This window comes from Xiphophorus maculatus, chromosome 13 (assembly GCF_002775205.1).
Source record: "Xiphophorus maculatus strain JP 163 A chromosome 13, X_maculatus-5.0-male, whole genome shotgun sequence".
NCBI lineage: Eukaryota > Metazoa > Chordata > Actinopteri > Cyprinodontiformes > Poeciliidae > Xiphophorus > Xiphophorus maculatus.
This window is the reverse complement of record NC_036455.1, coordinates 23,845,895-23,870,908: the sequence shown is the minus strand read 5'-3', so window position 1 is coordinate 23,870,908 and position 25,014 is coordinate 23,845,895. Positions and strand designations below refer to the sequence as shown.

Below are 25,014 nucleotides of genomic sequence, written 5' to 3'. Positions count from 1 at the left end.
TTCTAAACTAGCGCCCCCTAGCGGCCTCAGAGGTAGTTGTGTGGAAGCCAATCTTATCTAATGTGACATGCTTGTGACAGCACACATGCCTGCAGAGATTCCTGTGTCGACCCAAAATGTCCATGCCTATAGCTTCCGCATCTAAAGGGTGTTAAGATACTGTATGGGTTTCTATGGAGGTACGATGATATGCCGACGATACAGTAATATTCTCAGAAAATTACAGTAGTTGTAAAAGATAAAATTTTTACAACTAAGTTTTTCTTTCGTTAAATGTTATGCAAAAAAAAAGTAAAAAAGCATTCTTTTGTGTAATTTCTACGAAACATACAGTACTTCTTCCAAGCATTTTTTATTGTTTTAAGTAGGAGATAGAAAAGCTCACCACACCTTTCACGGAATAAGGAGAAACAAGGCACAGGTTATTTGCTTTTATCTTCTTCCTGGAACATATTTTTGGGTGTTTTGTTTCCTAATACGGGGACCACATTAGGAACAACATGCAATAAATGATCTTCCATTAATTATCATGAATAACAGTGTCATTCATGGTAACACTGCCTCTAATAAACAGGGATCGCTGCATTAATTAAGTCCCTAGAAATAAAGCTTTCCAAGCATTTTCCATGGAAATAAGCAGAAAACTTGGATGGTGCTTAAAGCGATTTTTTAGCGTCAAGAGCCATTGGAGCAGAAATAGATCTGAACAGGCCAAGCAATGAAGTACATTCACTGTTTAAAAGTCTCACTTAAGTGGAAAAGTGAAGCACCTGAGTCAGCTGGACGTGACTGGGGATGGAAGACTTTCTCACTGGACAAAAACAATGAAGAGATTTTTTTTTAACTGTTGCAGGCAGGAAATGTGAACATACACTAAACACGACATCCATCTTCAAGATCAATGAGTCTGTGGGCCAAATCAGCTTTGGGGCCGTACAGTTCTGTCAAAATTGCTGCGTTTATGTCTAAGAAAAAATATCAAAACAAATCCTAAATTTACGTCAGCCACCACAAAACTTCAAAAAAGAAAAAAAAAAGTTATTTTTTTTAACATGTTTTGTCAAATTAAACACATGGGAATAGGAAATAGGCAGAGGCTAAATTAAACAACAAAATGGCGTTCCATTTATGAAGTGCCAGAAAAGGAATTGCTTCCGTTGTTCGTGTTTGTCTGCATGTAAAATTGTAATGATCTACTGCACACCCTTTTGTTCTGAAGCGTCTTAATGGAACGTGCATTAATGATAATCTGAAATTCATGCATTAGACCTGGATTTTTTGAGCATCATTCATTGTTTAAAACTGTGCTTGTGCTGTCTTTATATGCATATGACATCTGATACAGGAACAAGAGTAAAAACTGCCCTTGTGACACAGAGGTTGCGAGGTATTACCTGACTTGAGGTCAGATATGAGTGATGAAAAGCAGTGCAGAAAACTGCTTTCAGCATAGTCCGTCTAAATTCATATGGAGGATCTAAGTTTTATCTGTCAGAATTATTTTAATTGAAGTTCTGTAACAGTTAACAATGAGTTAATGTCTTACTTAAAGGAGATAACTCATTCTCTTGCTGTCTTTGTTTAGGGTAAATACAGACTTGCAGGACCCAGAGACTGAAGCTAATGCTATTTTGAACGGGGATTGAAACCAAAATTGTCTTCTAGCATTTTAAAGGCTCCAACTTTTAATGCATCAGAGCAGCTTGGAGTTGCAGCACACAAACACATTTCTAGATTTGTGACCACTGCCTCAAAATAAGAGTTATTCTTCAAGTCACTTCAAAGTATCCCTGCTGGTCTTTGGATCCAGTCAAAATAACTCTTGGAAAAACTTCCAAAACATGGAAGGAATGTGACCCTGATGAAGGCCACAAGCTGAAATGTGTTGCCTTGCGAAGTTGTTTCCTAGTAGTTCAAGTGTTGCTGGAAATCACAAGAAAGTGATTTTGCCAGCTTGTTTTGCTTGAAAAGTTTAAATGAATGCCAGACAGAACGCGTCATGATTTCCTATAAATAGAACTGAAATCAAAAGTTTCATTAAAGTTGATTATTTAATTTAACAAATTTAGAAAACCAAAGAAGCTTTAAATACATTTATGATTAGTCATGACTTTAAATGTTGGTTGTTGGCAATGTTAAACCCTGAATTTCTTGAAAAATGTGATTATGTTTTTAGTATTTATAGTTGTTTGGACTAAAATTAATATAATAAGCCAGAACTTATTTAACATTTTCTAAGAACAAACTTCCAGAAAACTGTAAAACAGCTGAAACACTGACTTCTTTTAAATCTCGACTAAAAACCCACCTGTTTAGAATTGTATTTGAAATGTAATCAATTACAAATTTATTGATGGAACTTTACTTAATGTCATGTTTTGATTGTTGATTCTATGTTGCATTGTGTTTCTGTGTTTGTAATGATGTAAAGCACTTTGAAATGTCTTGCTGCTGAAATGTGCTATACAAATAAAATTTGATTGATTGATTGATAAGAAAGCAAATTATTTTGTTTTCCTTAAATATACAACAGATATACATTTTGCCATTGAGTAGGTAAATTCGCTAAACTAGACATGCAGCCTCTGGGTCCAAAGTTCTGGATCTAAACAAAACAAAGACACCAAGAGAACTGGGATCCGACAGATATATTAACCTTTCATTATGTTTTTACAGAGCTCCTCCACTAAAATTCTGGACTATCCCTTTAAAAGCAAGTCTGATGAATAAATATGGCAGGATTATGGGCTGCAAGACAGAGACTTTTAGAGGTTTTGTTTTAAAAATAAAAGTGTATATCACTAAAATGGCCGTAGTTCGCACAGTAGTCTGGAAAAATTGCAAAAGAGAGATCTGAGAATTACAACGGACCACCATGGCTCTATTAAATCCTACATAATCCTCAATACAATGCCAGCTGAGCTGGAAACAAAAAGTGTGTCTTTTTTTTTTTCTTTTTTTTTTTGCTGTTGGGCTTGTCAGAGACCAGACTTCCTAAAGAGGATATGCAAGTGAAAACAAACAACAATTTACACTAAGGTACAGTCCAAATCCACAGTCAATCCAGCACATTATTTCCACTCTGTTCTCATGCGAAACGTTTGGGTGATTAACGTCTGATCTGGAAAACAGAATTTCCCTTGCTGGGTGGGACCTTGTGCCGGTGCAGCTGATCCAGGTCCAACTGTGTTTTTCCTTCAGGTGTCAGTCGCTCTTGTTCTTGGATTGCAGTTGCTTTTGAACAAAGGAACAGCTACATTCATCACAGCATGAAAAACTGTCTTGTCACCCTAATGTCTGAATGGGAACGCTCTTAAACGACTTTCAGTTAATTGAAGTGCCCAAGGAAAAATAAAACCAGACAATAAAGAGGAAAGAGACAATTCCTCCGGATATCTGCAAAACGTCCTTCCACAGTCTGTCTACAATTAAAGTTTTAAAGTAGGTTTAGATATACAGCACGATGTGAGTGGGTGAGACTGCTTCAGTAGTCAAGTACTTTCCTCATCCAGTGAGTTGACAGGCGTGTGCGGTAAGCAGCTTTGGCTGAGGCTCCTCGTCAGCTGGAGCCACCTACTGGCCAATGTCTGACCAGCTCCAGAAACATTCACTCCAGGATAAAGGGCTGAGGATGGAGACTTGAGATGGGAGGGGCAATCATACCAGATCTGAATTAAAGGGGAAGTTTGGTATGCTGGGCTGCTCAGAGAAAGGACTCAGTGTAAGGAGGACATATTGTAAAGGGTTAGTGTCTGTGTCCCATTGTCATTCCAAGTTCCCGCTGTCAGACTGGGAGATGTTCAGTGTGTTAGCGGACGGGAAGAGGTCTCTTTGGTCCGTGGGGCTGTGGTAGTCAGACGTCAAGTCGGGGTCCAGGAGGGAGGACAGCGTGACGTGGGAGGAGCCTTTCTTCAAGCACTGCGAGTAGAAGTTGAGCATGAGGTCCAACTTGTTTTCTATAGACTGTACCTAAAGAGAGACACACCAACACTGGACTGTGAGATGTCAGCTGCTTTATAACCTTTCCATCTGGTTAGTTGGTCACCCTTTCACACAGCTCCGTTAGCTGTTTCCATTAGTCCATATAACTGCACAAATTGGAATTACGAAAAAAAAAAAAAACTTTACGTAATGGAAACACGCCAAAGACAAATAAAACCAGTTTTTTGCTAAAAGCTTTTGACCGTTTCAAAATGTGTATACTTCACAAAAGTTCAATGGAAACACTTTTCTCACATCACACAAGTCATGCGATAACAATCGGATGTGATGACTGGCGTAAAAGACGACAGAAAGTGTTAGGAGGATGACGTAGCTGCATGTTTTTAATGACTTATCGTGTGAACAATATTATTCATGTGTGATTTTAATTGCATTTCTTACTTAATGGAAACACCACAATTGCAGATTAATAGTGTTTCTTTCTACATTATCGGAAAATCGACAAGGCTTTGCAAACATTTGTAATGGAAACGCAGCTACACTCTTCAAATATCGTTGTCTTCTGGTACCTGTTTCTCCACTTTGACCACACGGCCCATCATGCTGAGCTCGTCCAGAGAGTCCAGTTCTGGAGGCGTCTTCTCTCCTTTTTCGGGTCGCAGTTTTTTATCAGGCTGAACACCTCCTCGCCCAATTATCTGATCCACCCTATTACACAGAGGAAACAGGGTCCAGTAAGTATTATGAATATTAAACATTTCATATTGCACTTCTTTTTCAATGTCTTACTTTAGCGTACGCTTTAGTTCTCACCAAAGTTACAATTCCTAAAGTCCAAACTTATGGACTACAATGGACTACTCCCTACAATGTTCTCTGCATAATGTAAATATTTTTCAGTGCCTTGTCTGTCATAGCCAAGAAAAAAAATAACCAGCAATCATGACCATCAGACCAATTTAATCCTAACTCCTAACTCCTAACTTTATCAATTTTTTTTTACACAGAATAATAAAATGTGCTGCAGTTATGCAGAATAAGAAACAAAATGACTAAATATTAAAAATTTCAGTCATATTTAATTAATTTTACCCTTGCTGAAAGCAATAAAGAGTATATAGGGTTATAAAGTTAAAATAAATTTTTTTTTTAAGTTTTTGAAAATTAAGTTGATCAGTTGGTAGAAATGCAGAGAATGTAACAAAATATAAGACTGTTTATTAAAATTCAGATTTTTTTTCCACCCTTCTTCCTATTAAATTGGCCAGCTTTTCTGTCCAGGCAAAAGAAAAGCATCCCCACAGCATGAGGAGCCACCACCATGCTTTGAAGTAATGACTGTTTGTTTAGGGCAGAGGCGTTTAAACGTCACTTCACATGGGCCAAAAAAAATAAATAAATAATAGACAATAAATTTTATCTATTTGACAATAAACTAAGAATGAAATATTTTTATTAAAAGAATAAAGCAATATGTCTTAGTCAATACAGCTGTAAAATTTAAAGACATTCCCCACATTTTCATTAAAGGCATCCAGTTTGGCAATTCTTTTGGGCCCAATTGATTAAAAATATACTAAAAAATTTGGCTCTCAGCCCTTTGGCAGGCCAATTTTTCATAATTTCTGAATTAAAGCCGGGGACGTACAAAATAAGCATAGGTGCTGCAAATGGCCCCCAGGCCTTCCCTTAGCCACTCGTGGTGTGGATGATGCACATTGTTCACCCTCTGCCCCTCCCAGTAGGCAGAGGGTAAAGACCAAAAAAGTCTTAAAGCTGTTTGCATTAAGACCAAAAAGCTACATTTTGGTCTGATGTAATCAGACCTCAAACTAACTGGCCTTCCTTTAGCTTTTCACATGCCATTTCCAGTGATTTGCTCTGGATTTTATTGGGGGTACCAGAGTGAAGTTTCCTGATTACATGTACACGTACCACTTTTTAATTTTTATTTGTTTGACCATTCTCATAAAATCCCAATAAAATGCATTGAAGTTTGCAACATCACAAAATGCTAAAAGGCTTGGGGGTATGAATACTTTTGCAGTATACCTCCGCGTTCTGGGTTTGTTTTGCTAAATGCATATATATAATGTAACAATTAAGATGTTATATTTCATCTGCAGTTGTTTTGACATATTTTAGGAGTTTGTGAAAAACAAAGGATTTAGTAAATCCTGGCATGCAAAAATAGGAAATATATTATGCTTATTATTTACAATGGCAGAAAACGTATCATGAGATTAATGTCTTGTTTTTTTTACAGATTCTACAGAAGCAGATCAGTGTATGTTATAAAGATTAAGGTACCTCATCTGCAAGCTCTTGATGCGGCCCAGCATGTCCAGGTGTCCTGCAGAGTACTGCTCTATGACGTCTTTCACGTCATATGGACGCAGCATCTCCTTAAACTTCCTCTTCGCCACTAGAAACTTCAGAATCCTACACACACACAAACACAACACTCTTCCAGTTATTACCTTTCTGCGTAGAGTTTAAAACCGCACAGGAAACGCACAGAAGCACCGTAAACCTCTGGAAAAAATGCATAAGCAGGAGGCTATCAAACAATGCAGCTCACCCCGACAATAACAAGATTAATTAAAGTCCGCATGACCTTATCTTTCACAAGCAGGCCCATAAAGAAAGCAGTCACAAACCTACTAAACCATGTGGATATATTGAGATGCTCAGCGCCTCTCCCAAAGACATTTTCTTATCGGGATTTGCTGTTTCAGCAATTAGCACAGTTCCATGGATAGGATAACACACACCTCTATTCTATCCCCAGTTTCTGCTCTTTTGTCATTGTGACAGCTGTGTTGGAACCACTGGTGGACCACAGCTGCTCCCGCTCCCGGGTGCACACAGCTCATAATCACCACCCACACCCGAGTGTGGGGGAGTCAGACCCAGGATTGTTAACCCTACACCACTATACCAGGTGAACACATCCACTGACAACATCCCCTGGCAGTGGGGCTTTGCTTAAAGGTCACGCATGAGGGAGTAGAGCCTGTAACAGAGATAAAAACGGGAAAAAATGTGGAGAAAAGTTTAAAGATGTCTGCACCTGGCTTTGTGTGTTGCCTGTTACCTCTGCTCCCCTTTGTTCTCTTTGCCAGGAAGGCTGGCTGTGCAACACAATGTGTCAAAAGAAGCTTTAAATGACGCAATAAACACAATAAGCAGTGGTTTCTTCTTCCAGTGGTTGGTTATGCAAGTGATGGAAAGACAAGATTTTCAGCATGAAAAAGGATAAAGGTTTATTTATCAGCAGAAACTCCTGTCTCTGAGCTGCAACATACAAACAATAAAACACAATGGAATCATACAGACATATAAATGTGTCAACAACTTTATGTGAAAGCGGTGCATTATTTTGAAATAAAAGGAAAGTTGCGAACCTAACAAGACCAGGCTGTCCACCTAAACTGACATAAGTCAAGATCTCAATATTATTGAGTCACAATGTGTGAACACATTTTAGATGTTTGAATCAGGATGACTAGTGAAGATGAGAAGAATGTTTGAGTAAAGCAGGGAAGTGAGTGGAAAGGAGAAGGACTAGATGGTGACCCGGTGCCTTAATAGCCGTCAGCGCAGTCCCCCTTCTCCTCACGCAGCACTCAGCTTCTTGATGACTTATGCGTTTGGAGTATTTTTGCAAGCAGTCTTTTCTTAATTTGCAAGTAGGCACAGTTTTTTTTTTTTCCTTGCCAGGGCGGGCCTCAGGTGTGGGTTAAGGAAAAGGTTGAAAGAGAATGAGGGGGGTTTTGTATCCTCCGAGGGTTTCCTCAAAATGCTGACTTCTCCTTCCTGCTCACTAAAATGGCTTTAATAACACGGAGTCAGGTTTCAGCGCCCCCACCCTCATCCAGACAATTTCCAGTCACTGCGCGGCACAGTTGGCACGGCTAACTAAAAGATATTATCGCTTCTCGGTGCTAGGAAGTTGAGATGTAGAAACACGGTGATGACTGGGGAGAGAGGAAGTGTCAGCTGTGGCCCAAAATGCTTGCAAAGCCACTGCAAACATTTCTGCAATTCAGCAAAGGTGATTCCCAGATAGTCTCAAATGGCAGGTTTTATCTGGGAATTAAAAATGACTGTTTTGCTGACATGAACCCAAGGTGGGCCAAGACGGATGAGCCACTGCAGGAGTAGGCCTGAATCTTTCTGGATTATAACTATGCGCCTGCTAAGTGACAAAACCCAGCCCACGAGGTGAAGTATATGTATAACAGATTAATATAAAACATAAAAATAATAAGGCCGTAAAACTATTACACCTGAAAGCCACAACAACAAATGACATCAGATCACTATAAATGGAAACCATGTCCAAATTATTTATCTATTAAAGCAGGCACTTCATCAAAGACTGCAAGCTTGCAAGAATGTTGTTATGCAGTATCACATTTTTGCACGTGGGGAGTTACAGAAGAGACGCACACAGGCTTTGTTTTCTCCGCTCCTCTCTCCATACATAAACCCAGCACCATACACATTTATTCAGGCAGCCTGGCACTGATAAACCACATGCATCTAAAGTGAAGTCTCAGCACTAAAGCCTTTCTGTGTTTCCAGGACATCAATCATGAGCCGTGCTGAGATGTTGCACATGTACCTGTGTGCTAACACAGTGAAAACACCTGCTGTTTACACACCTGCACTATCTTTAGGAACTCCCCCCCTTCTATTGTCTGCAGCACAGAGCAGCTGAGGTCAGAGTTATCTGCTGAGTCAAGCACAAACCTGATAGGTCAGTAAAAATGGCCTATCAGTGGCATCAGACTGTCACACAGAAACACTCGGTGGCGCACGCCTGAAATAGGAATGACACATCTGAAGGACAGCTTAGCCAAACGTGGCGGTTATAACATCAGTTTGAATTTAGCGCCAAAACATGTCAAATCAAGCATGGAGAGCTCAAAACCCATGAACTACTCTGTATGTTGTCACATGATCGTCCCTTCATTGTTTCAATCTTATTCAATCTCATGTGAAAAAGCAATAAAAAGTAGACCATGAAGGGAAGTAAAATGCACACTTAGCATCTCTTACAGATAACGAGCAAGACGCAAAGTACCGCACTGACAGGTTCATGGTCCACAGTGGGGGAAAGATGCATGTTTTCCACACGTCTAATTACTGAAAATCTGAAACGTGTGGCAGACCTTTGTATTCATTCTCCTGAGTCAAAACTTTGTAGAACCAGTTCTCAAATCAGCTAAAGCTGCAAACCCAAGCCATGCCCAAGTCAGGTTATTAAAATCTTGCCAATGACTCTAAATCAAATTTACATTTTTACTTTGACTGGACGGTCAAATCCAATCACGGTCCAAATCCAAATCCTTCCACTGTAGCTCTGGCTCACTAATGTCCTCTAAAAAACCTGTAAGATCTTCGCAGCTTCATACCGAGATTAAATTAGACACAGGTAGACTCCATTTGTTAATTAGGTTACTTATGAATATCTTAGCAGGGAGGTTCCTCTTAATTTTATTGAAGGTTATTAGAGTAAACGGGGTAGAATACAGAGGTGCATGGAGGCACAATTTGTTCCACTGTTCCCTTTCAGCAAGAAGATCCCGAGATCAAATCCTGGCACAGTTAATAGAAATGGTAAAGTTTGAAATAGTTTCTTCAATTTGGCAAAAATAAAATAAAAAAAATAAAAAGAAACTAGAAAATTTCGGAAGAAATTTAGCCGGGGCCTGCCGAGGCGCGCCCGTCGGGCATGGGCCCGGCGTCGTCGCGCCACAAATCGGCGTCGACGCCAAAGGACGCCGCGACGTGATCAGTGGCACGCGGAGAACCGCAAGAACGTTAAGCGAGGCGGACGTGCACCGTTCGGTACGATTTAAAATGTTGTCAAGGCTTTTATTTTGGAAGTTTTGTTAACCTTCATTTCAAAGGGCCAAACTAATCCCATGCGTAATAGTCCTTGGGTTAAAATAGTTATATAATGCTCAAAACACAAGTAGCTGATGTAAAAATATTCAAGGCTTTTATTTTGAAATTTTCAGTATGCTTCATTTCAAAGGGCCAAACTAATACCACGTGTAACAGTGCTTTGGATGAAAAAGTCAAATAAAGCCAAAAAGAGCAATTACGTCATGTAAAATTATTCAAGGCTTTTATTTTGAAATTTTCAGAATGCTTCATTTCAAAGGGCCAAACTAATACCACGTGTAACAGTGCTTTGGATGAAAAAGTCAAATAAAGCCAAAAAGAGCAATTACCTGATGTAAAAATATTCAAGGCTTTTATTTTGAAATTATTATTATGCTCCATTTTAAAGTTCCAAACTAATCCCATGTGTAACAGTGCTTTGGATGAAAAAGTCATATAAAGCCAAAAACAGCAATTACCTGATGTAAAAATATTCAAGGCTTTTATTTTGAAATTTTCAGTATGCTTCATTTCAAAGTTCCAAAGTAATCCCATGTGTAACAGTGCTTTGGATGAAAACGTCAAATAAAGCCAAAAACAGCAATTACCTGATGTAAAAATATTCAAGGCTTTTATTTTGAAATTATTATTATGCTCCATTTTAAAGTTCCGAACTAATCCCATGTGTAACATTGCTTTGGATGAAAAAGTCATATACGGCCAAAAAGAGCAATTACTTCATGTAAAATATTCAAGGCTTTTATTTTGAAATTTTCAGTATGCTTCATTTTAAAGTTCTGAACTAATACCACGTGTAAGAGTGCTTTGGATGAAAAAGTCAAATAAAGCCAAAAAGAGCAATTACGTCATGTAAAAATATTCAAGGCTTTTATTTTGAAACTTTTGTTAAGCTTCATTTCAAAGGGCCAAACTAATACCACGTGTAACAGTGCTTTGGATGAAAAAGTCAAATAAAGCCAAAAAGAGCAATTACATGATGTAAAAATATTCAAGGCTTTAATTTTGAAATTTTTGTTAATATTCATTTCAAAGGGCCAAACTAATACCATGTGTAACAGTGCTTTGGATGAAAAAGTCAAATAAAGCCAAAAAGAGCAATTACGTCATGTAAAAATATTCAAGGCTTTTATTTTGAAATTTGCAGGATGCTTCATTTCAAAGGGCCAAACTAATCCCATGCGTAATAGTCCTTCGGTTAAAATAGTTATATAATGCTCAAAACACAAGTAGCTGATGTAAAAATATTCAAGGCTTTTATTTTGAAATTTTTGTTAAGCTTCATTTTAAAGGGCCAAACTAATACCATGTGTAACAGTGCTTTGGATGAAAAAGTCAAATAAAGCCAAAAAAGAGCAATTACGTCATGTAAAAATATTCAGGGCTTTTATTGTGAAATTTTCAATATGCTTAATTTTAAAGTGTAAAACTAATCCCATGTGTAACAGTTACTGAGTTAAATCAGTTATATACAGCCCAAAGCAGCAAGTAGTTGTAAAGGCCAGTTCTCAGTCCTGATCTGTTTCAACTGAGGATAGATAGAACTACAACGATGCGTATTCGTAGTCCTAACCAGCAGCCAATAGCCTCTTGAGTTCCGTTGCTATGGCAAATAATGGTCTCAGCAGGTGTGAGCTCTGAGCTGTGAGCTCTCAAACACACAAGTGTGTTTGAGCAAACACACTTTACTGAAAAAAAGCATTGGAAACAAATCCTTCTTGTTCGGGAACCGTAATACATATTCGAAAAGCGTTTTAAGCGTATGACAGTTCAATGTGTCTTCTGCGATAGTCCCGAGATTCATATCTGTACCTCACTCAGAGCATTTACAGTGATGAGAGAAAGAAATGTTGTGCCCAGATATGAACCGAGGTCGGCTGTCACTCTAATATGAGCAAAAATGAGAAACTTTGGGTCGCTTAGAGGCAAATTGTGGACAAACCATAACTGGTATCGACGAGCCGTCTTCACTTTCGAAGAGATCACAGACGTATCTACAAAATGAAATTTGAATGGCATTTCTAGGTGAATTTGTGACGACACAGCAAATCCTCAAAAATAGGGTATTTCTAGGATTTTTCCCATTGAGTTATAATGGGGTTTTTTTCGTAGTTTTTTGCGAATTATGTCGCCATGTTAATCCCGAATCCCACCAAAAGTAATAGCTGGAATGGCGTGAATTTTCTGCACGTTTTGATACCTCTTTTGTAGGTGTGCACGCAGCGGTATGAGCCGCATTAACGGTTACGGATGAAAAATAAAGAATAACTAGAAAATTTCGGAAGAAATTTAGCCGGGGCCTGCCAAGGCGCGCCCGTCGGGCATGGGCCCGGCGTCGTCGCGCCACAAATCGGCGTCGACGCCAAAGGACGCCGCGACGTGATCAGTGGCACGCGGAGAACCGCAAGAACGTTAAGCGAGGCGGACGTGCACCGTTCGGTACGATTTAAAATGTTGTCGAGGCTTTTATTTTGGAAGTTTTGTTAACCTTCATTTCAAAGGGCCAAACTAATCCCATGCGTAATAGTCCTTGGGTTAAAATAGTTATATAATGCTCAAAACACAAGTAGCTGATGTAAAAATATTCAAGGCTTTTATTTTGAAATTTTCAGTATGCTTCATTTCAAAGGGCCAAACTAATACCACGTGTAACAGTGCTTTGGATGAAAAAGTCAAATAAAGCCAAAAAGAGCAATTACGTCATGTAAAATTATTCAAGGCTTTTATTTTGAAATTTTCAGAATGCTTCATTTCAAAGGGCCAAACTAATACCACGTGTAACAGTGCTTTGGATGAAAAAGTGAAATAAAGCCAAAAAGAGCAATTACCTGATGTAAAAATATTCAAGGCTTTTATTTTGAAATTATTATTATGCTCCATTTTAAAGTTCCAAACTAATCCCATTTGTAACAGTGCTTTGGATGAAAAAGTCATATAAAGCCAAAAACAGCAATTACCTGATGTAAAAATATTCAAGGCTTTTATTTTGAAATTATTATTATTCTCCATTTTAAAGTTCCAAAGTAATCCCATGTGTAACAGTGCTTTGGATGAAAACGTCAAATAAAGCCAAAAACAGCAATTACCTGATGTAAAAATATTCAAGGCTTTTATTTTGAAATTATTATTCTCCATTTTAAAGTTCCAAACTAATCCCATGTGTAACATTGCTTTGGATGAAAAAGTCATATGCGGCCAAAAAAAGCAATTACCTGATGTAAAAATATTCAAGGCTTTTATTTTGAAATTATTATTATTCTCCATTTTAAAGTTCCAAAGTAATCCCATGTGTAACAGTGCTTTGGATGAAAACGTCAAATAAAGCCAAAAACAGCAATTACCTGATGTAAAACTATTCAAGGCTTTTATTTTGAAATTATTATTATGCTCCATTTTAAAGTTCCAAAGTAATCCCATGTGTAACAGTTACTGAGTTAAATCAGTTATATACAGCCCATAGCAGCAGTAGTTCTAAAGGCCAGTTCTCAGTCCTGATCTGTTTCAACTGAGGATAGATAGAACTACAGTGATGCGTATTCGTAGTCCAAATCAGCAGCCAATAGCCTCTTGAGTTCCGTTGCTATGGCAAATAATGGTCTCAGCAGGTGTGAGCTCTGAGCTGTGAGCTCTCAAACACACAAGTGTGTTTGAGCAAACACACTTTACTGAAAAAAAGCATTGGAAACAAATCCTTCTTGTTCGGGAACCGTAATACATATTCGAAAAGCGTTTCGAGCGTATGACAGTTCAATGTGTCTTCTGCGATAGTCCCGAGATTCATATCTGTACCTCACTCAGAGCATTTACAGTGATGAGAGAAAGAAATGTTGTGCCCAGATATGAACCGAGATGGGCTGTCACTCTAATTTGAAGAAAAATGAGAAACTTTGGGTCGCTTAGAGGCAAATTGTGGACAAACCGTAACTGGTATCGACGAGCCGTCTTCACTTTCGAAGAGATCACAGACGTATCTACAAAATGAAATTTGAATGGCATTTCTAGGTGAATTTGTGACGACACAGCAAATCCTCAAAAATAGGGTATTTCTAGGATTTTTCCCATTGAGTTATAATGGGGTTTTTTTCGTAGTTTTTTGCGAATTATGTCGCCACGTTAAGCCCAAATCCCACCAGAAGTAATAGCTCCAATGGCGTGAATTTTCTGCACGTTTTGATACCTCATTTGTAGGTGTGCACCCAGCGGTACGAGCCGCATTAACGGTTACGGAAGAAAAATAAAGAATTATAACTAGAAAATTTCGGAAGAAATTTAGCCGGGGCCTGCCAAGGCGCGCCCGTGGGGTTCGGGCCCGGCGTCGTCACGCCACAAATCGGCATCGACGCTAAAGAACGCCGCAACGTAATCAATGGCACGCGGAGAACCGCAAGAACGTTAAGCGAGGCGGACGTGCACCATTCAGTACGATTTAAAATTTTTGTCAAGGCTTTTATTTTGGAAGTTTTGTTAAACTTCATTTTAAAGTTCCGAACTAATCCCATGTGTAACAGTGCTTTGGATGAAAAAGTCATACAAAGCCAAAAACAGCAATTGCATGATGTAAAAACTATTCAAGGCTTTTATTTTGAAATTTTCAGTATGCTCCATTTTAAAGTTCTGAACGAATCCCATGTGTAACAGTGCTTTGGATAAAAAAGTCACATAAAGCCAAAAAGCGCAATTACCTGATGTAAAAATATGCAAGGCTTTTATTTTGAAATTATTATTATGCTCCATTTTAAAGTTCCGAACTAATCCCATGTGTAACAGTGCTTTGGATGAAAAAGTCACATAAAGCCAAAAAGCGCAATTACCTGATGTAAAAATATTCAAGGCTTTTATTTTGAAATTATTATTATGCTCCATTTTAAAGTTCCGAACAAATCCCATGTGTAACAGTGCTTTGGATGAAAAAGTCATATACGGCCAAAAAGAGCAATTACATGACGTAAAAATATTCAAGGCTTTTATTTTGAAATTTTCAGTATGCTTCATTTCAGAGGGCCAAACTATTCCATTGTGTAACAGTGCTTTGGATAAAAAAGTCACATAAAGCCAAAAAGCGCAATTACCTGATGTAAAAATATTCAAGGCTTTTATTTTGAAATTATTATTATGCTCCATTTTAAAGTTCCGAACTAATCCCATGTGTAACATTGCTTTGGATGAAAAAGTCATATACGGCCAATAAGAGCAATTACGTCATGTAAAATATTCAAGGCTTTTATTTTGAAATTATTATTATGCTCCATTTTAAAGTTCCAAACTAATCCCATGTGTAACATTGCTTTGGATGAAAAAGTCATATACGGCCAAAAAGAGCAATTACGTCATGTAAAATATTCAAGGCTTTTATTTTGAAATTTTCAGTATGCTTAATTTTAAAGTTCCAAACTAATCCCATGTGTAACAGTTACTGAGTTCAATCAGTTATATACAGCCCATAGCAGCAGGTAGTTCTAAAGGCCAGTTCTCAGTCCTGATCTGTTTCAACTGAGGATAGATAGAACTACAGCGATGCGTATCTGTAGTCCAAATCAGCAGCCAATAGCCTCTTGAGTTCCGTTGCTATGGTAAATAATGGTCTCAGCAGGTGTGAGCTCTGAGCGCTGAGCTCTCAAACACACAATTGTGTGTTTGAGCAAACACATTTTACTGACAAAAAAGCATTGGAAACAAATCCTTCTTGTTCGGGAACCGTAATACATATTCGAAAAGCGTTTGCAGCGTATGACAGTTCAATGTGTCTTCTGCGATAGTCCCGAGATTCATATCTGTACCTCACTCAGAACATTTACAGCGATGAGAGAAAGAAATGTTGTGCCCAGATCTGAAATTCTATTCAAATACATGGGAGAGAGCCTCAGACAGCCTCAGAAAATCCTGTCGCATGACTTTGCTCTGAAGCACCGTGACAGAAAACCGTACGGTCTAGATAAATTTCGAAAACATTTTACCGGAGCAGACAGGCGTATCAATGTCAGGACCGATTTTGATACTAATCGTGCAATATTTGTGGGCGTGATGGCGATTTCAAAAATGATTTGGGTTGAAAAAGTTGTCTTCATCTCTCACTCTAAGCAGCCAGAAACGCACTCTAACTTGAGCAAAAATGAGAAACTTTGGGTCGCTTAGAGGCAAATTGTGGACAAACCGTAACTGGTATCGACGAGCCGTCTTCACTTTCGAAGAGATCACAGACGTATCTACAAAATGAAATTTGAATGGCATTTCTAGGTGAATTTGTGACGACACAGCAAATCCTCAAAAATAGGGTATTTCTAGGATTTTTCCCATTGAGTTATAATGGGGTTTTTTTCGCAGTTTTTTGCGAATTATGTCGCCACGTTAAGCCCAAATCCCACCAAAAATAATAGCTCCAATGGCGTGAATTTTCTGCACGTTTTGATACCTCATTTGTAGGTGTGCACCCAGCGGTACGAGCCGCATTAACGGTTACGGAAGAAAAATAAAGAATTATAATAATATTAAAGAGACGCTTGTTGGGTGTAGAGTAATAGGTTCCTGCCATTGCTTTGCATGGCAGGCCCCAATAATATTAAAGAGACGCTTGTTGGGTGTAGAGTAATAGGTTCCTGCCATTGCTTTGCATGGCAGGCCCCAATAATAATAAAGAAACTTTTCTTGGGAGAATAGCAATAGGTTCCTGCCATTGCTTTGCATGGCAGGCCCCAATTACATTCGGCTTTTTCGAAAAAGTGGAGATGGAAACGCATTTGCCAACTAAATTCCACTTCACAAATGTGCTCCGTTATATTATTCAGTCACATAAAATCCCAATGACATACATTTATGTTCATAGATGTAGCATGATGAAATAGAAAAAAAGTGAACTGCAGCTCTTAAAGAAGCTTTTACAAAACCAAATTCTTACAAGAATGTTTTAAATGAGAAAAAACTAAATGCCGTGATCAGATCCAATATAAGAAAATATCCTCATAAAAATATTCATGCGCAAGGTCATTTCTCCCAAGGGCATCGTCATGTTGTAAATATAGAACTCCATAGACAGCATCACGCAGCCTTGAGAAATGCAGTCAGGCTCCAGTGCTGACATCAGGGACCAGGAAACAGAGGTATTATAAACTGCTTTCATCAACCCCCCCAGGAGTACGGCCCGGCCCCAGCACCAGATGTTTGCTAGCAATTGTAGTTTTTCTGCCACCATCAGTGAAAAAACTTCATACAGGTAATCTGAGTGTAGGCGTGTGTGTGTGTGTGTGTGTAGGGATGGACGCCGTGCCCGCAGTGCTGCTTGAGAACTTCTTGGAATTTTCTGTTTCATGGAACTGAAAAAATAATAATAAAAAAAATACATAATCAGCTACAGATTAGGACAAGATAAGGATATGAATTTATTTTTTTCTGGGAAAATTGTTTAATATGAGGGGGAAAAATATGACTCGTAAGTCAGTAGCAATGTGTGCCAATTTTCATTTAAAAATCCTGTATAAATGTGAGTGGCATTAAAGAAAATAAAAATTCTCACAAAAAAAAATCTCAGAAAATTGTTGACTCATATACTCCACAATCAGACAAACTAAGCTCACAACATGATACTAAAGGTACAATTACAGAGCCAAACTTGCGACACGTTAGTAAAATGGCACACAATGTTTCCCAGGTGATTGTTTTTGTGTCAATATCGCAAATACGTTGTGAAGGAAAGGGTCCTTCAGAAGAGCATGTGAAGCTGCTCTTATATTCATGAATGTTTCGTATAAATGCTTTGAAGGACTTGCTGCAGCATTCACATGTGAGTGCACATGCTGAGCAAGCAGACATTAATGCTTTCTGTATTGGCTTTGTATGCAGATTCTCTGGAACATGCTGGAAAAATGTCAAAGTGGCCTAAAAGAAAAAAAATCCACCAACACTCCAGAGCGACAGCACATGTTTTGTAAGAACATCCTCCAGTGAAATAATATTCTTAGAGAACATCAGAGTTTGTCCAGTAGTGCTTCCATTACAGGAAGAGATAACACAATGTCAGAAACTGACTTAAATATCACAAAAGCCCTTAATCACATTTTATTAGAGTTGTCCTTGTCAGAACTGTACAAAATAATGTGCCTCAGTTTAGTCATATTGTGTTATGATCCACCTAGATTGGGTTTTTACCCGTGTCTGTGTGTAGTCACGTAAATTTTCCTTATAGGCCACCGTATCGCAGAACCTCACACATGACCAGCCAAGCTACCTGAGTGACAAGGTCACATGGGGAATCTAACCATGCTCACACTAAGTGGATGTATCCAAAAGTGGATATTTCTGCTTGATCAGTCAAATCTGCATGAAGTAAAGACATAGCTTGCCTTTTGATGTCAACTACAGTATGCACTCTGCTCTCCTGGCCTGTGCACACAAGCACATGTCGTCTAATGTGGGCAGCTTTATTCTCTCCATGAGTAAAACATGACTAAGCATTTGCTTTGTCATGCTTGTTCCCCCAAACTTTCTACAGCATCCCTGATGGACAATGCCTCCACCCAACATGCTTGAAGCTGTTACTGAACTGGAGAGCTCCTTCAATGACAGACTGCTACATCCTAGGTGCACAAAGCAGTAGTATCACAGATCCTTCCTCCCAAAAGCTGATATAACTTTATAACCCTCACCACTCCCAACAAACTCTAGAAGTGTTTAAATCACTGCTGCTATTTCCAGTTTTTTATGTTTCAAGTAACATTCCTGCTGTCATTAGTGCTTCTCTGTTTGCACAGTTTTCATTTTCCCTTCTTGTAAGTAATTTGTTGGTGTTTTTAATACAGAAATACACAATAACTTTAATTAAATGAGTTACAACAACATTTAATTTCCATTTGGGATAAAAGTGTTTTTGAATTTTAATGCACATTTCTTTGGATCAAAGTATGTATTTTTAATAAGTGCTTCGTTAATAAGTGTTGTACAGTATGTTATACTTCTGTTTATATATATTTTTTTATTTTTGTGTAAATCTGTATTATCCATATATGCTTTGATTGCCTTTCACTTTGCTGGTCTTCAACCTTAATTTCCCAGCTAAAGGATGGTAAGGGCTATTTCTGGTCTAGTCTATTCTACTGTAACTCTCAGATTAGATCATCTTTCATCAGGAATATGATTCCTGGAGAACAACAGGTGGTACCCTGGTGAAAGAACCCACCTTACAGCTCGTATAAGCGTCTTCACAGCTGGAATCACCTCCTCCATGGCCACATCGCAATATGACTTGTCTTCCATGCTTTCCTCTCCAACCCCCTCCACTGCAGTCCAAGAAGCAAAGAAGACGATTAGCAACATTCTTGTGAGCTCTGGTGAAATGTGTAATTTCTGCTTACCATCAACAGGTGGGCGTGGCTTGAGGCGAAGGGAGGTACGGAAGCGCGTGCGGTCGTTAAAGCTCCAGCTCTTTTGGACCTTTCCAGGGCTGGTGGCTTCAGGGACGTTCTCCTGGCTCGGGGAGCGCCGGACGCCGGAGCCGGGCGGCAGCGGTGAAGCCTTGTTCCGGATGGTTTGGGATGAACGGGAGTTGTTCATCCGGATCCGATCCCGGAAGCCCATTTTACTGCTAACAGTGAAGTTAAAATAGTTAAATTCATGGAGACGCACTGGTATTTTTGGAAAATGATAGCCATCAAATTTTTAGCTTTTTGGTGTAGATTCTCAGCCATCCAGGATATGGGGGTTCTTGGTGCTTGATTAGAAGACAACTGGATTTTCTTTTCTCATTTCTAAAATATGTTTTGCCTCTCACCTGAAAGGCTTCCACATTTCTGATCATTGATAGAAAACGATAAACCCATCAGCAATCCCATCTCTGAAAAGTTAGGATTTCTTATTAATGACCAGAATCACAGAAACATTTGGATGAGAGGTGAGACTTCTTCAAGAAACAAACAATTTCAGTTTTCTTTTATTCAAGCAAGTAAATTTCTGGTTTTGGTTGCATTGCCACAAACCATCATTAAAGTATTAATACACCATGTTATTGGGAGGGATATGGAAAAGAGCAGAATGGAAACCTAACTTTGTTAGAAAAGAGTTAGTAGAAAAAGAGGTAATAAAAAAACTTGGCCTCTTGAAGTATCAGGCATCGCATGAAGAAACAGAACAAAACGAGAACGCAACAAAGATTTACGTTTTGTCAGTGAAGGACAGAGTAGCTGAAATACAGAGGAACTGTGTGCAATATTTACTGATTCTGCCCTAAGGAGTGGCCTGTTGTTCCCTGTCTTTGCACCTGAATCAGCAAAATAAAACTGAAGACTTGCTACAGTGCAGGAGCAGCAAAAAGATTGTCCTGCAAAAATCACAGAAACCACCTTAATCCCTTCAGCAGACCTTAAGGGCATCAAAACATTAGCTTCAAAGGGCAGCAATACAAAGGCATTTCACTGAGCACTCGGTACCACTCACCACAAGCCGAGTCAGGGAGCTATGTGGGGTCAACTGCTTACAGGAGAAAAGCTATTTGGAAGGCAGGCTCTACAAAAGATCGACTCCCTAATGCTGCTGGTAGAGCATGCTCTTGTGGAGATCTCCCACTCTGCAGCCACTTAGAGGTTACGTACTATCACGGATCCATAGGCAGCACAACTGTCATGCACCGCAGAGCAGCTCCAGCCAAGTCGTTCACTCCCACATCTTTTCAGATGATATACTCTTTGTCTTGTGTGTGATACACATAACCCAGCTATTTAAAATTACATTTAAATAGCAGGAGTAGGCTTAGAGGGGGACAGCATTTCATATGAAAAGGCTTTTGGCAGGAAATGGAGGAGGGGGGGGGGGGGGGTCGATAGACCTTTGCATGCTGTAGGGAAAGGAAGTAAATGCTTTCCAGAACATTGCATGCAAAGAGTAGCACTTAAGCTCCATATAAAAAAAAATACAACACAAGCATGTTGATTTGATACAGAGGTTTGATCGGTTTGAAACCGAAGAGCATGCACAGAGCTGTGAACCCTTTTATTCACGAAAAACTACCAATTAAAGCAGGAAGGCTTTATTTGGAATGTTTTCCACAATATCAAAGACCTTTGATGAGCAGAAAATGCATGTTTTTACTGAAAAACGTATCCACACCCCATTGCAACCACAACTTTAAATGTATATCATTGGCTTTGTTTGTGATAGACCAATTGGCATTTTTATTTAATATACAATATTTTGAGAATGGTTATTAACCAAACTTCCCAATTATAGTAGTAGACTGTGTATTTTCAACTAAAGCACAACTGCACACAAAAATTGAACATTCTTGCCTAACGGCAATTTGCTTCGTGTGCTTTATATCACCACTGTCCTATATGGCGTTAAGCTTTTCTTTTGCAGGAACCAGAAAGCCAGTCAGAGTTGACCGGATGATGAATGGAGCTAAATGCAGATTAATTCTGGGGGGAAAAACTTGTTAAAGAGACAATAAACCTAAGCCTAGACCAATGCTGGATTGGTGTGTGTTATTTTAAAAAGAAACATGTGCAAATATTTTAGGATCTAGATGCCTGCAGAGGCAGATCCCATAAAGACTTGTAGAGAAAGTGAAGAATAATTTTGAATCAGAATCTATTCTATACTTTCAGATTTATTTGTCAAAATCCTTCTTCTACTTAAATTTGTTCTTTCTTATAAGATCCCAATAAAATACACTGAGGTTTGTGGTTGTAATGTGAAAGTTTGGGGCTACGAATACCTTTCTGAGGGCCTGTAGCCAGTCATAAGCCAACTGGGACTTTTGACATGAATTTAGCAACCAAATTCAGTCCTAATTTTTCAAGCATTTACAAAAAAAGACAAATCTTAAAGTCTATTCATATATTAAAATCTTTACACAAGTATTTGTGGACCAGAATGCAGTGCCTGTTTAAGGCCAGCTATGGTTGCACACATACAGTAAATATTCTTGCTTCTTATATGCAATATTAATGCAACATCTTTCTGGAACTTGCATGCTGTGAATGGTGTTTTTGCATTAACTGTAAGAAAACATTTAGAAAGCCACTGCATCCGGCCCACAAATCTTTGAGTGCTACAGGCAAGGTAGGCAGGATGTGTTGCTGAAGAAGTAAGAGTTATCGATCTGCGACGTTTTAGCGTGCCCCGTGCACAGGATTGTTGCTGTGGGTACCTCTGCTTGCGCCCAGCATGAATCCGGAAGAGACCTCGCTTTTTAGAAAGGAGCTGACTGGGGAGACACACAAGGCAGAGGGAAAGACGGTGAGGGGCCGAGAGGGAGTGGACGGAGTGTGGGTGGAGGAGGACAAGAAGTCCTCGGATGCAGCCTGGGTACATGGTGAACCCATGAGAATAAGGTGTAGTGAAGATTAAGGGATGGAGAGTGGAAGGTGTGAAGCTAGAGATGCACCGAGAAATTAGATGGTGGCCTGAACTGGTGGATATTTACATTTAATAGTGAAACTAAATAAAACCACTTTTTTTCCAACGGATGAATACACCATAGTACTTGCATGTTGAAGGTGACCCAATGCAGCCCTTTCAGTGAGATGTTTAAAAATAAAGTCAGAAGTCGGTTGAAATTTAAGAATGAATTTTGGAAGAAAACTTTTTTTTTTTTAATCACAATTTGACTTATTCACTCAGGCAGAAAGAATAAGTGGGAACTAAACTTTTAACAGACAAATAGGAAGACAGAACCTAAAGTTGATCTGTTTTATGCTTTTTGTCTTTCCAAATCTGTGTATTACATAATATGATGGATTTAGAAAGCAGCCTGGCTAGAGATTTCAGATCCTAGCTAATCATGCTAATCATTAAGAAATTTTAATTTGCATTAAAATGCAAATTAATGCATTAAAATTTGCAAATTTTAATGCAAATTTTAATTTGCATTAAAATTTCAGCAAAACCTTGTTTTACAGTGGCTCCTATTGGTATTAACCGACCTCTACTCATATTGTGAATGATTAATGAATTTGTATGGAAGAATATCTAAAATAGATATTTGGAACATTGCTCTTATTTTCATTTCAAATTCTTTTTTTTTTTTTTTTAAATTATAATTCTTTAAAAAATGGCCAAAGTTGATATAGGAAGCTTCTTTACAAAAACGGATTTAAAATTAGTGAAAAAACTGTGATCTATATAGTATTCTGCAATATATTTAAGTTCTAGTTTACAACACAAAGCAAGACAACCGGTGCATCTCAAAGTGAAGTGTTGCTTCTCAATGATCCGAATAGCCATTTCAAAGTTTTGCTTATTTCACACCATGTTAAAGCAAAACATGTGAATCATGAAGGCAATTTTGGATTATTGAGATACACCCACTCAGTAGGGGGAGATGAGTGTTATTTAAAAGAGGATATAGCAGTTAAGGGTTTCACCTGAGTATAACCATCATGATGTGACAGCAGCACCTCAAAACAAGAGAAATCTTCCAGAAGCCTTGATTCTCCAAGAACCCTGACATGCTTCTTTCATCCGGTGCATGCATACGGCCTGTAAATAACCAATTAAATAACCAACCCTTTGTTTACACTTGTCAATATTTCAGATATGCAATAAATTCATCCCCAATCGTAATCCTTTGACTAACAATAACCTTTAGTTTACAAGCTCGTGACGTGAAGAACAAACCTGCATGGAGCTTCTGCCTTCCTACGAACAGATGGAGGATGGATGCCATGAAAAGGACAGAATGGACATAAAGGAAAGGAAGAGAGGAAGAGGAAACTGATGAGTGAGGGGCGAGAGATGGCAGAGATGGCTGGGGCATGAGCTTTGCACTTTGCAGACGGTAAAACGGTAAGAACTCAGGTTAGTAAAGGACGTGTAGAGGAACCACACCTCCATGGATTTGGCTTTGTGTCAGTCAGTCCTGATTTAACTTGTGTCTGATGATCAGTGTGTGTGACTGTGTTTTTGGGCCTCCTGTTTGGACGCACTGGGGCCCTGAAAGAGGTGCCTACCTGTCCCTCGACAGATAGGGGGAGCTGTAGGGCCGGAGCCCAGACAGCAGCGTGTTGTAGGAGTTCTGCAGAACCTTCTTGGTGTTACGTTGTCGCTGGAGGTGACTGAACAGTAGCGTCAGTTCTCTGACACCCACGTGCACAAATGAACAAAAACAAACAAAACATGACAAATGAACAAAATAACAAAAACACCAAACAATGGAGAGCCACAAAAAGACAATTTAATGGTCCAAACACTCAAAAGAAAAGGGATACATGATAGAAATTATATAAATTCACGATCCTAACCATAAAACTTAACCGGCCTACAATAAATGTTTTTCCTTTTTGTGGAGGGACGACTTTGATTTGCGTTTAGTTGTTTTTAATTTGCGGTTGTATGACTTTGACATGGATGATGGGGTTTTTTACTGTTCATGTTTTCTACACAATATGTGTGGAGATTGCCATTTGGATTTAAGCTTCTCATGTTTCCCTCCTTTTAAGTAAACAAAAATTAGTCAAATTAATACATGAAAATGACTTTGCATGTAAAGTACAAAAGAGCACTAGGGTCATTTTGGGGGAAAAAAAAGACTACCTTTTTGCATTTACTTATGGAAAGAATAAAGTCAGAGTATCAAGAATAATGTTGAAATACAAAAACAATTATATTTAAGTTTATTTGACTCAAGCGCAAAGGATGATTTGTGAGCTGCCACCATCAGCAGAGTCAACTTAGTTTGCCATCTTGGGCAGGAAGTGGTAGCACCAGTCAGAGGCACTCGTATTGTTCTAGGTTTCCATTTAGATCTATGTTGACATAAACAGAACTTTGCTTTATGAAAGACATACAAAATGCAATAGGCACAAATCCTATAGCAATGCCCGGTTTGCAGTTTCCTTTTGGGTTGCGTCAACGTGTTTCGTCCTTTGGTTTGGTTTTTCTTGTTCAGGAAACAATGGAAACAAAGGTTTAGTTTATTGCTTGGATTATTTGAACCACTGACCATGTAACTAAGATGGCAAATTTAACGACTGTGAATATTTCTTTGCTTCTTGCTGAAACCATTTAAGCCTGAAGAGTGTTTACTCCCCCCTACTGTCGATAGATTCTGTGACGCAAGATACACAGCCCAATATATTGACAGAAACAGCCTTTCTAAAGTTAACCTAACATTACTCTCCACACAACATAATGACTAAATCCATCAACAAAGCCTTAAGCAGCAAAAGGTGTTAT

General features: G+C 38.7%; 1 protein-coding gene across 6 annotated transcripts in view; it reads right to left on the bottom strand.

The window, feature by feature from the left end:
* Positions 1–2,954: 2,954 nt before the first annotated feature.
* The window catches only part of kcnq4 (potassium voltage-gated channel subfamily Q member 4), a 63,302-nt gene continuing 41,242 nt past the window's right edge, over positions 2,955–25,014 (bottom strand). For 2 of the 6 annotated variants that reach the window (XM_023345255.1, XM_023345256.1), the window contains 8 exons: positions 23,790–23,915; positions 23,458–23,478; positions 21,989–22,045; positions 19,200–19,429; positions 19,025–19,124; positions 6,253–6,384; positions 4,512–4,650; positions 2,955–3,969 (listed from right to left, as the gene is read on the bottom strand). In XM_023345255.1, coding sequence (XP_023201023.1) covers positions 3,766–3,969; positions 4,512–4,650; positions 6,253–6,384; positions 19,025–19,124; positions 19,200–19,429; positions 21,989–22,045; positions 23,458–23,478; positions 23,790–23,915 — 1,009 coding nt within the window. In that variant the 3' untranslated portion in view covers positions 2,955–3,765. The remainder of the gene's footprint in view (positions 3,970–4,511; positions 4,651–6,252; positions 6,385–19,024; positions 19,125–19,199; positions 19,430–21,988; positions 22,046–23,457; positions 23,479–23,789; positions 23,916–25,014) is intronic. The other 4 variants (XM_023345258.1, XM_014476088.2, XM_023345257.1 and 1 more) reach the window with 4 other exon arrangements.